Source organism: Hyperolius riggenbachi, chromosome 1 (genome assembly GCF_040937935.1).
Source record: "Hyperolius riggenbachi isolate aHypRig1 chromosome 1, aHypRig1.pri, whole genome shotgun sequence".
Lineage (NCBI taxonomy): Eukaryota > Metazoa > Chordata > Amphibia > Anura > Hyperoliidae > Hyperolius > Hyperolius riggenbachi.
Window position 1 is genome coordinate 181,676,383 of NC_090646.1, and position 13,809 is coordinate 181,690,191.

The window sequence follows — 13,809 nt, forward strand, 5'->3', positions numbered from 1 at the left end:
GGCGGCTGCGGGAGTGGCTATGCGGCGATCGCGTCATTCGTGACACGATCAGCCGCCGGGGACTGGCTCCGCCCACCGCTCGTAGTAACCCGCCGGCCGTTCGGAAGCGCCGGCGGGTTACTACCACCCGGATCGCCGCTGCACATATGTATAATAGGCTTTGTAATGTATACAAAGCCTATTATACTGGCTGCCTCCTGCCCTGGTGGTCCCAGTGTCCGAGGGACCACCAGGGCAGGCTGCAGCCACCCTAGTCTGCACCCAAGCACACTGATTTCCCCCCCCCCCTGCCCCCTGATCGCCCACAGCACCCCTCAGACCCCCCCCCTGCCCACCCCCCAGACCACTGTTTGCACCCAGTCACCCCCCTAATCACCCATCAATCACTCCCTGTCACTATCTGTCAACGCTATTTTTTTTTATCCCCCCCCCCTGCCCACTGCCCCCTCCTGATCACCCCCCACCCCTCAGATTCTCCCCAGACCCCCCCCCCCAGACCCCCCCCCCCCGTGTACTATATGCATCTATCCCCCCTGATCACCTGTCAATCACCTGTCAATCACCTGTCAATCACCCGTCAATCACCCGTCAATCACCCCCTGTCACTGCCACCCATCAATCAGCCCCTAACCTGCCCCTTGCGGGCAATCTGATCACCCCCCCACACCAATAGATCGCCCGCAGATCCGACATCAGATCACCTCCCAAATCCATTGTTTACATCTATTCTCTCCTCTAAACACCCACTAATTACCCATCAATCACCCATCCATCACCCCCTATCACCACCTGTCACTGTTACCCATCAGATTAGACCCTAATCTACCCCTTGCGGGCACCCAATCACCCGCCCACACGCTCAGATTGCCCTCAGACCCCCCCTTATCAATTCGCCAGTGCAATATTTACATCTGTTATTCCCTGTAATAACCCACTGATCACCTGTCAATCACCTATCAATCACCCCCTGTCACTGCCACCCATCAATCACCCCTGTCACTGCCACCCATCAATCAGCCCCTAACCTGCCCCTTGCGGGCAATCTGATCACCCACCCACACCAATAGATCGCCCGCAGATCCGACATCAGATCACCTCCCAAATCCATTGTTTACATCTATTCTCTCCTCTAAACACCCACTAATTACCCATCAATCACCCATCAATCACCCCCTATCACCACCTGTCACTGTTACCCATCAGATTAGACCCTAATCTACCCCTTGCGGGCACCCAATCACCCGCCCACACGCTCAGATTGCCCTCAGACCCCCCCTTATCAATTCGCCAGTGCAATATTTACATCTGTTATTCCCTGTAATAACCCACTGATCACCTGTCAATCACCTATCAATCACCCCCTGTCACTGCCACCCATCAATCACCCCCTGTCACTGCCACCCATCAATCAGCCCCTAACCTGCCCCTTGCGGGCAATCTGATCACCCACCCACACCAATAGATCGCCCGCAGATCCGACATCAGATCACCTCCCAAGTGCAGTGTATACATCTCTTCTCTCCTCTAAACACCCACTAATTACCCATCAATCACCCCCTATCACCACCTGTCACTGTTACCCATCAGATTAGACCCTAATCTGCCCCTTGCGGGCACCCAATCACCCGCCCACACGCTCAGATTGCCCTCAGACCCCCCCTTATCAATTCGCCAGTGCAATATTTACATCTGTTATTCCCTGTAATAACCCACTGATCACCTGTCAATCACCTATCAATCACCCCCTGTCACTGCCACCCATCAATCACCCCCTGTCACTGCCACCCATCAATCACCCCCTGTCACTGCCACCCATCAATCAGCCCCTAACCTGCCCCTTGCGGGCAATCTGATCACCCACCCACACCAATAGATCGCCCGCAGATCCGACATCAGATCACCTCCCAAGTGCAGTGTTTACATCTCTTCTCTCCTCTAAACACCCACTAATTACCCATCAATCACCCCCTATCACCACCTGTCACGGTTACCCATCAGATTAGACCCTAATCTGCCCCTTGCGGGCACCCAATCACCCGCCCACACCTCAGAACGTCCTCAGACCCCAGCCCTGATCACCTCGCTAGTGCATTGCTTGCATCTATTTCCCCCCTCTAATCACACCTTGAGAAACCCATCAATCACCTCCTGTCACCCCCTAGCACACCTACCCATCAGATCAGGCCCTAATTTGCCCTGTGTGGGCTCCTGATCACTCGGCCAAACCCTCAGATCCCCCTCAGACCCCCTTCCGATCACCTCCCCAGTGCATTGATTGCATCTATTTTCCCCTCTAACCGCCCCCTGAGACACCCATCAATCACCTCCTGTCACCCCCCTAGCACTCCTATCCATCAGATCAGGCCCAAAACATCCTGTCATCTAAGAGGCCACCCTGCTTATGAAAGGTTCCACAAAATTTGCCCCCTCATAGACCACCTGTCATCAAAATTTGCAGATGCTTATACCCCTGAACAGTCATTTTGAGAAATTTGGTTTCCAGACTACTCACAGTTTTGGGCCCGTAAAATGCCAGGGCAGTATAGGAACCCCACAAGTGACCCCATTTTAGAAAGAAGACACCCCAAGGTATTCTGTTAGGTGTATGATGAGTTCATAGAAGATTTTATTTTTTGTCAAAAGTTAGCGGAAATTGGATTTTTATTGTTTTTTTCACAAAGTGTCATTTTTCACTAACTTGTGACAAAAAATAAAATCTTCTATGAACTCACCATACCCCTAACGGAATACCTTGGGGTGTCTTCTTTCTAAAATGGGGTCACTTGTGGGGTTCCTATACTGCCCTGGCATTTTAGGGGCCCTAAACCGTGAGGAGTAGTCTAGAAAACAAATGCCTCAAAATGACCTGTGAATAGGACGTTGGGCCCCTTAGCGCACCTAGGCTGCAAAAAAGTGTCACACATGTGGTATCGCCATACTCAGGAGAAGTAGTATAATGTGTTTTGTGGTGTATTTTTACACATATCCATGCTGGGTGGGAGAAATCTCTCTGTAAATGGACAATTGTGTGTAAAAAAAATCAAAAATGTGTCATTTACAGAGATATTTCTCCCACCCAGCATGGTTATATGTAAAAATACACCACAAAACACATTATACTACTACTTCTGAGTACGGCGATACCACATGTGTGACACTTTTTTGCAGCCTAACTGTGCTAAGGGGCCCAAAGTCCAATGAGTACCTTTAGGATTTCACAGGTCATTTTGAGACATTTGGGTTCAAGACTACTCCTCACGGTTTAGGGCCCCTAAAATGCCAGGGCAGTATAGGAACCCCACAAGTGACCCCATTTTAGAAAGAAGACACCCAAGGTATTCTGTTAGGTGTATGATAAGTTCATAGAAGATTTTATTTTTTGTCACAAGTTAGCGGAAATTGATATGTATTGTTTTTTTTTTCACAAAGTGTCATTTTCCGCTAACTTGTGACAAAAAAAAAAATCTTCTATGAACTCACCATACTCCTAACAGAATACCTTGGGGTGTCTTCTTTCTAAAATGGGGTCACTTGTGGGGTTCCTATACTGCCCTGGCATTTTAGGGGCCCTAAACCGTGAGCAGTAGTCTAGAATCCAAATGCCTCAAAATGACCTGTGAATAGGACGTTAGGCCCCTTAGCGCACCTAGGTTGCAAAAAAGTGTCACACATGTGGTATCGCCGTACTCAGAAGAAGTAGTATATTGTGTTTTGGGGTGTATTTTTACACATACCCATGCTGGGTGGGAGAAATCTCTCTGTAAATGGACAATTGTGTGTAAAAAAAAATCAAACAATTGTCATTTACAGAGATATGTCTCCCACCCAGCATGGGTATGTGTAAAAATACACCCCAAAACACATTATACTACTTCTCCTGAGTACGGCGGTACCACATGTGTGGCACTTTTTTGCACCCTAAGTGCGCTAAGAGGCCCAAAGTCCAATGAGTACCTTTAGGATTTCACAGGTCATTTTGCGACATTTGGTTTCAAGACTACTCCTCACGGTTTAGGGCCCCTAAAATGCCAGGGCAGTATAGGAACCCCACAAATGACCCCATTTTAGAAAGAAGACACCCCAAGGTATTCCGTTAGGAGTATGGTGAGTTCATAGAAGATTTTATTTTTTGTCACAAGTTAGCGGAAAATGACACTTTGTGAAAAAAAACAATTAAAATCAATTTCCGCTAACTTGTGACAAAAAAAAAAAATCTTCTATGAACTCACCATCCTCCTAACGGAATACCTTGGGGTGTCTTCTTTCTAAAATGGGGTAATTTGTGGGGTTCCTATACTGTCCTGGCATTTTAGGGGCCCTAAACCGTGAGGAGTAGTCTTGAAACGAAATTTCTCAAAATGACCTGTGAAATCCTAAAGGTACTCATTGAACTTTGGGCCCCTTAGCGCAGTTAGGGTGCAAAAAAGTGCCACACATGTGGTATCGCCGTACTCAGGAGAAGTAGTATAATGTGTTTTGGGGTGTATTTTTACACATACCCATGCTGAGTGGGAGAAATATCTCTATAAATAGACAATTGTGTGTAAAAAAAATTAAACAATTGTCATTTACGGAGATATTTCTCCCACCCAGCATGGGTATGTGTAAAAATACACCCCAAAACACATTATACTACTTCTCCTGAGTATGGCAATACCACATGTGTGGCACTTTTTTACAGCCTAACTGCGCTAAGGGGCCAAAAGTCCAATGAGCATCTTTAGGCTTTACAGGGGTGCTTACAATTAGGCACCCCCCAAAATGCCAGGACAGTGAACACACCCCACAAATGACCCCATTTTGGAAAGTAGACCCTTCAAGGTATTCAGAGAGGAGCATAGTGAGTCTGTGGCAGATTTCATTTTTTTTTGTCGCAAGTTAGAAGAAATGGAAACTTTTTTTTTTTCTTTTTTTTGTCAGAAAGTGTCATTTTCCGCTAACTTGTGACAAAAAATAAAATCTTCTATGAACTCACCATGCCTCTCACTGAATACTTTGGGATGTCTTCTTTCCAAAATGGGGTCATTTGGGGGGTATTTGTACTATCCTGGAATTTTAGCCCCTCATGAAACCTGACAGGTGCGCAGAAAAGTCAGAGATGCTTGAAAATGGGAAAATTCACTTTTGGCACCATAGTTTGTAAACGCTATAACTTTTACCCAATCCAATAAATATACACTGAATGGTTTTTTTTTTATCAAAGACATGTAGCAGAATAACTTTCGCGCTCAAATGTATAGGAAATTTTACTTTATTTGAAAAATGTCAGCACAGCAAGTTAAAAAAGTCATTTTTTTGCCAAAATTCATGTCTTTTTTCATGAATATAATAAAAACTAAAACTCGCAGCAGCAAACAAATAGCAGCAAAAGAAAGCTGTATTAGTGACAAGAAAAGGAGGTAAAATTCATTTAGGTGGTAGGTTGTATGACCGAGCAATAAACCGTGAAAGCTGCAGTGGTCTGAATGGAGAAAAAGGCTCTGGTCCTTAAGGGGCGAAAAGACTGTGGTCCTGAAGTGGTTAAAATATGCACTAAAAATAATTTTCTCCTATGTTACTATCACTTACAGTAAGCAGTAAATACCTGACAGATCTAATAGGTTTTGGATTATTTCATCTCCTCATGGGGATTCTGTGGGTTTTCTTTATTTTCATAAGTACTACTTACTGAACGTATTTTGTCAGTCCAACTGCTAGAATAGTGTACATATGAATAGGGAAGCTGGCAGACATCTTTATATATAGATTTCCTTTCCAATGAATCTTTTGTAAGGAATAAAGGAGATACTGTGAATTCCCCATTTGGATAGTCCAAAACCTGTCAGAGTTTGACTACCTGTAAATAACAGCAACATAGAAGAAAAGTAATTTACAATGTATCTGGGAGATGTGAACTTCTTTATAAGTATACAGTATGTACACATGTATTTCAAACTATTGTTTTTCACCATAGTGATCCTTTATTGCATTAGAACATATATCTTTCCAATGAAGAATGCCATGATCTCTAAGCAGCCTCCTAAGATACCTGTGCACACGTTGGATTTTTAGAAAACACAACCTTAGAAAACAGACAAGACATCCACTTACTTTGGCTCTTGCAAATGTTCCCCTGTGTTCTGACTGGAATCAGTCTAGAAGATAAAAATGCAGTAAGTCAAGATGTTGCTTCAAACAATCAAAAGGAAAAAAAAACAAAACAGTAGTTTAGGTTAGGAATGGATAATCTGAATGAATCAAAAAGCTCCCTCTTCAGTATAGTAACATGCAATAATGCCATCACAGACTCTACATTACTCAACAAAGCATGACGAGCAAAGTTGACTCACAGTGCAGTAAACCATAGAACCATGAAAATCAGACTTCAGCTCAATGAAATTAGATGGAAAAAAATGATTTTCAGACTGGTGGCTCAGATTTACTGCACCTTCTAGATTCCCCCTCACTACAAAGTAAAGGTGGCCATACACACAGATTTGCAGCAGATTTGAACATCAGATAGAATTCTGTCAGATGCCAGATGCCTGTCAAGTTGAATCTGACAGGAATCTGATGTCTGCCACAAACTAGGAACAGATTTTGTATAGTTTTCAGAATGAAATCTATTGGAAATCGATCTAAATACATTATTGGACCATTAGATCCAATGCAACTCTATGGGCCATCAATCTCCTGCCAGCAGCAGATCGACCTAAATTTACCATCCTGTCAAATATATCAAATCGATCAAAATTGGCCACAAATCGATCGATTTGAAATAATCGATTTCCGATCGATCAATGGCTGAAATAGACCAGTGTATGTGCCCCTTACACAAACAGGCATTCCTCCATAGTGTCCAGATGAAAGCCCCTAATGAGATTATCCAATGTGAGACACTTGATCCAGGTAGGTATGCCAATATTTGTAATTTCAAGGTGGTCAGACATCTAGTGATTTTGGTGGCTGACTGACCAAGAATCAGATCTTTCTCTGATCAAACAGTGATCTGTTGGCCATCATAAACCACAGGCAGATTCCCGATCGTAATAAGCTGAAATCTTTTGGGAAGCTTCCTTGTGACACCACCCCCAGTTACAGAAAGTGGGCTGGGCCAGGTGATCTGTACTCACATAAAATGACTAGCTGATCCCTGACTACTTTGTGTGAGTGGTGATGGGATAGGGGAGGAGTTAGGACAACTGTTGACCAATACCTAAGTGGCCATGGAAGTGGCTGGATCAACTGAATTCAATGATTTAGAGGGACATCCTAATACTTATGACAATATAGTGTTTAAATTGCTCCAATCAAAATTTGCTACTCTACATGCTTTTATACGGCTGAAAGCAAATGGCCACTGGAATGATCAACCTACACACAAAAACCAACCAGAAGTTACCATATCTACCCATTTTTTGTGCTGCAGAAATCTTCTGAAAAATGTAATCAAAGTAAAACTTGTCTTTTAGTGTATGGTTACTCCTCTAAAGGCTGGTATCCATGATGCAGTTTTCTTGTCAGATCGAGGGGGTCAATCAATTTCCAGCTCAATCGGTTCAATCTGCTCTGGATCGAGATAAGGGTTGAGATTTTGTGCAGTACTGATTCGAAAATCGATCCCTTTCTTGATCAGAAGCAGATCGAATAAGTTATCTGGCGGAAAAATTGTATCATGTGTGTATCAACCTTAACAGAGAGGTTGAAAAAAATGGCAGATTGATTCTTTCAAGGCGGTATAGAAAACTCATGTATTTACTGTAGCTGTGTAGTCTATAGCAGTCATTGCCAGCGGGATGATGAACTATCTGCACAGGCTCAGTCTTCTGAAGAGAACGTGGATTCGGAAGGTTCCAGCATATATTTCACAATGCTGCTTTCATAAACGGTACACTAAAGCAATGTCATGAACCGAAATGCACCCGCATTATTAAATCCACATTGAAAACAAAGTTTTCTAGGAGGCGAGATTAGCAGCAGTCTATAGAAAGGGGGAGTGTTGCATCATGTTACTCTCATATCTTAACAAACCATCTCTGTCATGGAAACCATCTAAGATCCTCATAGAGAACCTACAAGGAATGGAATGATTTCACCATATGTCACAATACAGTCTCCTTTTCATATAAAGCCAGCTAGCTCTGCTGCATCTTTACATGTAAATAAACGTAAATATTACACATGTGCCTATGGGAAAGTGCATATACAGTATACTGATAACGCATTTTCTCATACCATACACTTGTTGCAGTGAAGAAGAGAAAACCTTACATTGACACATACCATATATAGGAAAACAGAAGTGCTCAGCATTCACACACTAACAGGAAGTGGCTTTACATTGAAAAGTAATTGTAAAGACAAGCTAGATGTTGTCTTGCCACATACCAACATGAATACTGACATGTAAGATATATTCACAGCTTCTGTGCACTGTGTAGACTTGACATGAAGCCGCCCACGCAAGCGTAGCAAAACTGAAGGCTAACTGCACGTTTGATAAACATCTTTAAAAAAAAAAAAAAAAAAGTACATATCTAAAAAGCAGGGCTATGGGTACAAAAATCATCCGACTCCAATTCCGACGCCAGGTACCCAAAAATTGCTCTGACTCAGACTCCACAGCCCTGCTAAGAAAAACAAAAGTATAGTTGATCATTTAAAAACAGACATGTCTTAGCGTGAGTTTTGTGAAAAAAATTATTTATAGAACACAATTTCTGAGCAAATTTCAAGCGCCTTTTACTGCTCCCCCAGCAGCTTTCTGGATACCTGAATTGGAAGTAGTGGCAAGCACTTGAGGTAAGAGGAGTGATCCCAACATGTCATGCTTTCATTGGAGTGATATGCTCTCTTCAGTAAATTAATGCAAAACATCTGATTGCTCAAAACTGTTTTTCATGTATTTGGGAAACATGGAAGCTGCCATTTTTATTCCCTTTTAGAAATGCCATCTGTGTGGCTGAACTGTTGCACTAATATTTTGGCTTCAGATCATTTTCTGAGTCAGAGACCTGCAAGAAGCATGTAGCCAATGCAGTGAGAACACCTGATCTGCGTACTTGTTCTGGGTCGGCAATTCTGAAATATTCAGAAGCAGAGGAAATATGCAGTTAGGCAAGCAGAATTTTCAGAAGCATGTCAACAATGGAGGAGAGTTTCCTGATCAACTCTACAGCCACTTCAAACACTGAGGGAAGGAGTTACAGGACCTTTATCATTTGAACTTTATCTCAGCAGAAGGTGACTGAGTAGTCATTTTCATTAATAACAATTGTTCAAATGCAAAGATCTGGGCACTGCCTGTTCATATTACAATGGGAACCACAGTAAGTATAATCTGTTGGGTACAAACCTTTGTTTATTGTAGTGAGGAAAGTGGCAAGTTCCCGCAAGCATAAATCATAGTAATATTACACACACATTATATGGATTTCCTACTCACTGAGCCACTTCCCTTTAAAGTAGAAGCAAGCAGCCTTGGATTTCATAATTTACTGGCTACGCCTTTATCTACTTCAGGGATCTTACATTACATCACAGCTAAAGGTGGCCATACACTTACAGATTTGCAGCAGATTAGAAAATCAGATAGATTTCTGGCAGATGTCTGTCAAGTCCAATCTTATAGGAATCTATCTGAAGTGTGCTACACACTAGGAACAGATTTCCAATAGATTTCAGAATTAAATCTATCGGAAATGGATCTAAATGCATTATTGGATCATTAGATCAAATGCAACTCTATCGGCCATTGATCTGCTGCCAGCAGCAGATCGACCCAGATTTTCTATCCATCAAAATCGGCCGCAAATCGATTGAATGGTGAATTTGATAGAATCGATCGCTGAAATCGACCAGTGTATGCTTAACTCTCAATGTCTACATCTCTCATCAGGATAAAAAACCCAAATTCCGGGCACTGTCATGACTGCCTGTTTATTTGTAATCATAGTGACACGGCTACTCCTTCATGTTCTTTCCAGACACACCTAAAAAGAAAAAGAAATGCCACATTCATTCACAGTTCCTGTCCCTCTTTGTGATACACTGTCTGCTCTACACTGCTGTTACCTGAGCACGATTGCTCGAAAACAAAGGCACTAGTAACGACAAATGAATATTAAGACAGCAGAAAGCTCAGGTAGTAACCCCCCCCCCCCCCCCATGTTGGTGGGAACACCTGCCAGTCTGGTGTCTTGTGTTACAAAGTGAAGAGTAGACTCTGCAGGTAATGTCAATGACGGAATACACAGACATTGCTGTCTGCCGTCTATCATTGTTTCCTACACACAGTAAAACCACGTGCGGGATCTTTCTTTTGTGTGCAAGGCAGGCTGCTATCACCAATATGAAGCTCTACACCACTGAAAACTGCCTCAGACGTGCTTTCCAGGAGAACGTCTACACACACAGTAGCCATTGGGGTCTACATTGCATTCAAACAAAATGAGGAACAACCTGCGTTCTGGGAACAAGCTTAATCCTCACACTGCCACGTTTAAAAGCAACAATACTATTCGGCGCATTTTACTACCAGCGTATACAATTCTTCTGCAATTATAAAGATTTTATAGAGCGCTCCAGACTTCTGTCTGACAAGTAAATGCAGGTGGAGCTAACACCCCTTTGTTCGCCCTCCTAGCAGCTGTACAGAATAACAAAGAATGCAAGGCTCGCTCCTTGTGTTGGCATTTAGGGAGCACATTAGGGATTCAGCATCTGCTCCGCCCCTCCCCACTGCTCTAAAGAGGGCAGTCCAGCCAGCATGCTTCTGCCTTTGTGTGACAGTTTGCTCACAGTCACAAAGACAGCAATGACAGGGACATTAGTTCCAGTTACTGTGCACACACCATCACCACTCAGGTACTGTGATGTGATCACGGCGACATACCACCAGCGAGATAAAAGCAGGCAGGCGAATGCCTCGACATCTTGTACAATATACCTTCTGGTTGGGTGAATGCGCTTTTCAGGAAACGGCAGATAAGACAATGGAATCACCTAGGAGAAACATTCTCTCATTACATTCTTCACAAGGGAATTATCTAGGAATTATAACACTTTCCCTAGATGCTAAGAGCGAGCTTCCAAGGTCCTAGGAAAAGTATCACTGCAGCTTACAGCAATTAAATGTGTATTAGCACCAAGGGCAGCTAATTAGGATCAAGAAAAACACACAAGTCTAGGATTAGCAGCCATAAAACGTATCGGCTACAAATGCTAAGCTTCTGTTAAAAGTATAAAAAAAAAAAAAAAAGCACAAGCACTACTGTGTAACTGAGCTTTCCTGAACGCCAAGCATAGCTGCTCCTGTGCTTTGTACTTATGATCTGGAATCATGACAAACATCTCTTACAAGCAGTGACAAAGAAAAAAGAAAGACCTAGCTTGGAAGCCTCTGAAGTTACCCAGCGCTGCTTAACTGTCAAGGCACAAAACACCTAGACATACCAGACGTCCTTCTCAGCCAATGGAAAAAAGGGAAAGCATTCTTTAATGCTGAATACACACTGTGCGTTCGCGCACTCGATTTCCCGCTCGATTACCGTCGATTCGTTTATTTCCAACATGTCCGATTTGGATTTCGATGGATCGTTAGGTCGATTCGCATGCAAAGTATGCCAAATCGACCTAACGATCCATCGAAATCCAAATCGGGCATGTTGGAAATAAACGAATCGACGGGAATCGAGCGGGAAATCGAGTGCACGAACGCACCGTGTGTATCCAGCATAACAGTGCTCCATGAAAGGGGCTGCACACAATATAGGGAGTGCAGAATTATTAGGCAAGTTGTATTTTTGAGGAATAATTTTATTATTGAACAACCATGTTCTCAATGAACCCAAAAAACTCATTAATATCAAAGCTGAATATTTTTGAAAGTAGTTTTTAGTTTTAGCTATTTTAGGGGGATATCTGTGTGTGCAGGTGACTTACTGTGCATAATTATTAGGCAACTTAACAAAAAACAAATATATACCCATTTCAATTATTTTTACCAGTGAAACCAATATAACATCTCAACATTCACAAATATACATTTCCGACATTCAAAAACAAAACAAAAACAAATCAGTGACCAATATAGCCACCTTTCTTTGCAAGGACACTCAAAAGCCTGCCATCCATGGATTCTGTCAGTGTTTTGATCTGTTCACCATCAACATTGCATGCAGCAGCAACCACAGCCTCCCAGACACTGTTCAGAGAGGTGTACTGTTTTCCCTCCTTGTAAATCTCACATTTTATGATGGACCACAGGTTCTCAATGGGGTTCAGATCAGGTGAACAAGGAGGCCATGTCATTAGTTTTTCTTCTTTTATACCCTTTCTTGCCAACCACACTGTGGAGTACTTGGACGCGTGTGATGGAGCATTGTCCTGCATGAAAATCATGTTTTTCTTGAAGGATGCAGATTTCTTCCTGTACCACTGCTTGAAGAAGGCGTCTTCCAGAAACTGGCAGTAGGACTGGGAGTTGAGCTTGTCTCCATCCTCAACCCGAAAAGGCCCCACAAGCTCATCTTTAATAAAAATAGCCCAAACCAGTACTCCACCTCTACTTTGCTGGCGTCCAAGTCAGATTGGAGCTCTCTGCCCTTTACCAATCCAGCCACAGGCACATCCATCTGGCCCATCAAGACTCACTCTCATTTCATCAGTCCATAAAACCTTAGAAAAATCAGTCTTGAGATATTTCTTGGCCCAGTCTTGACGTTTCAGCTTGTGTGTCTTGTTCAGTGGTGGTCGTCTTTCAGCTTTTCTTACCTTGGCCATGTCTCTGAGTATTGCACACCTTGTGCTTTTGGGCACTCCAGTGATATTGCAGCTCTGAAATATGGCCAAACTGGTGGCAAGTGGCATCCTAGCAGCTGCACGCTTGACTTTTCTCAGTTCATGGGCAGTTATTTTGTGCCTTGGTTTTTCCACATGCTTCTTGCGACCCTGTTGACCATTTTGAATGAAACGCTTGATTGTTCGAAGATCACGCTTCAGAAGCTTTGCAATTTTAAAAGTGCTGCATCCCTCTGCAAGATAGCTCACTATTTTTGACTTTTAGGAGCCTGTCAAGTCCTTCTTTCGACCGATTTTGCCAAAGCAAAGGAAGTTGCCTAATAATTATGCACACCTGATATAGGGTTTTGATGTCATTAGACCACACCCCTTCTCATTACAGAGATGCACATCACCTAATATGCTTCATTGGTAGTAGGCTTTCGAGCGTATACAGCTTGGAGTAAGATTACATGCATAAAGAGGATGATGTGGTCAAAATACTCATTTGCCTAATAATTCTGCACTCCCGGTACAAGTACATCGATAAAAAAAAAAAGTCTGCTCTAAAAGGAAAAGTTGATGACTTTGACGACCATAAACTATTCCATTTTGACATGATCCGGCAAACAGACTGTTATCTCCCTGATAAGAAACCACTTGGGAGTAGTGATCATTTTATAGTCATGCTCCATTTGATTTCAGCAGAAATGTGTTCAACAAACTGACCGAAACACCTCCATTAGTAGCTTGCATAGTATAAAGCAATGCAGACATCAAACCTCCACCAGCCCTCACTCAAGCAATTTAAAGGGATACTGTAGGGGGTCGGGGGAAAAGGAGTTGAACTTACCCGGGGCTTCTAATGGTCCCCCGCAGACATCCTGTGTTGGCGCAGCCACTCACCGATGCTCCGGCCCCGCCTCCAGTTCACTTCTGGAATTTCTGACTTTAAAGTCAGAAAACCACTGCGCCTGCGTTGCCATGTCCTCACTCCCGCTGATGTCACCAGGAGTGTACTGCGCAGACACAGACCATACTGGGCCTGCG

General features: G+C 43.2%; 1 protein-coding gene across 2 annotated transcripts in view; it reads right to left on the reverse strand.

Moving 5' to 3' along the window:
* The window catches only part of TMEM131L (transmembrane 131 like), a 151,203-nt gene that overhangs the window by 124,291 nt on the left and 13,103 nt on the right, over positions 1-13,809 (reverse strand). For both annotated transcript variants that reach the window (XM_068278905.1, XM_068278904.1), the window contains exon 3: positions 6,091-6,134. In XM_068278905.1, coding sequence (XP_068135006.1) covers positions 6,091-6,134 — 44 coding nt within the window. The remainder of the gene's footprint in view (positions 1-6,090; positions 6,135-13,809) is intronic.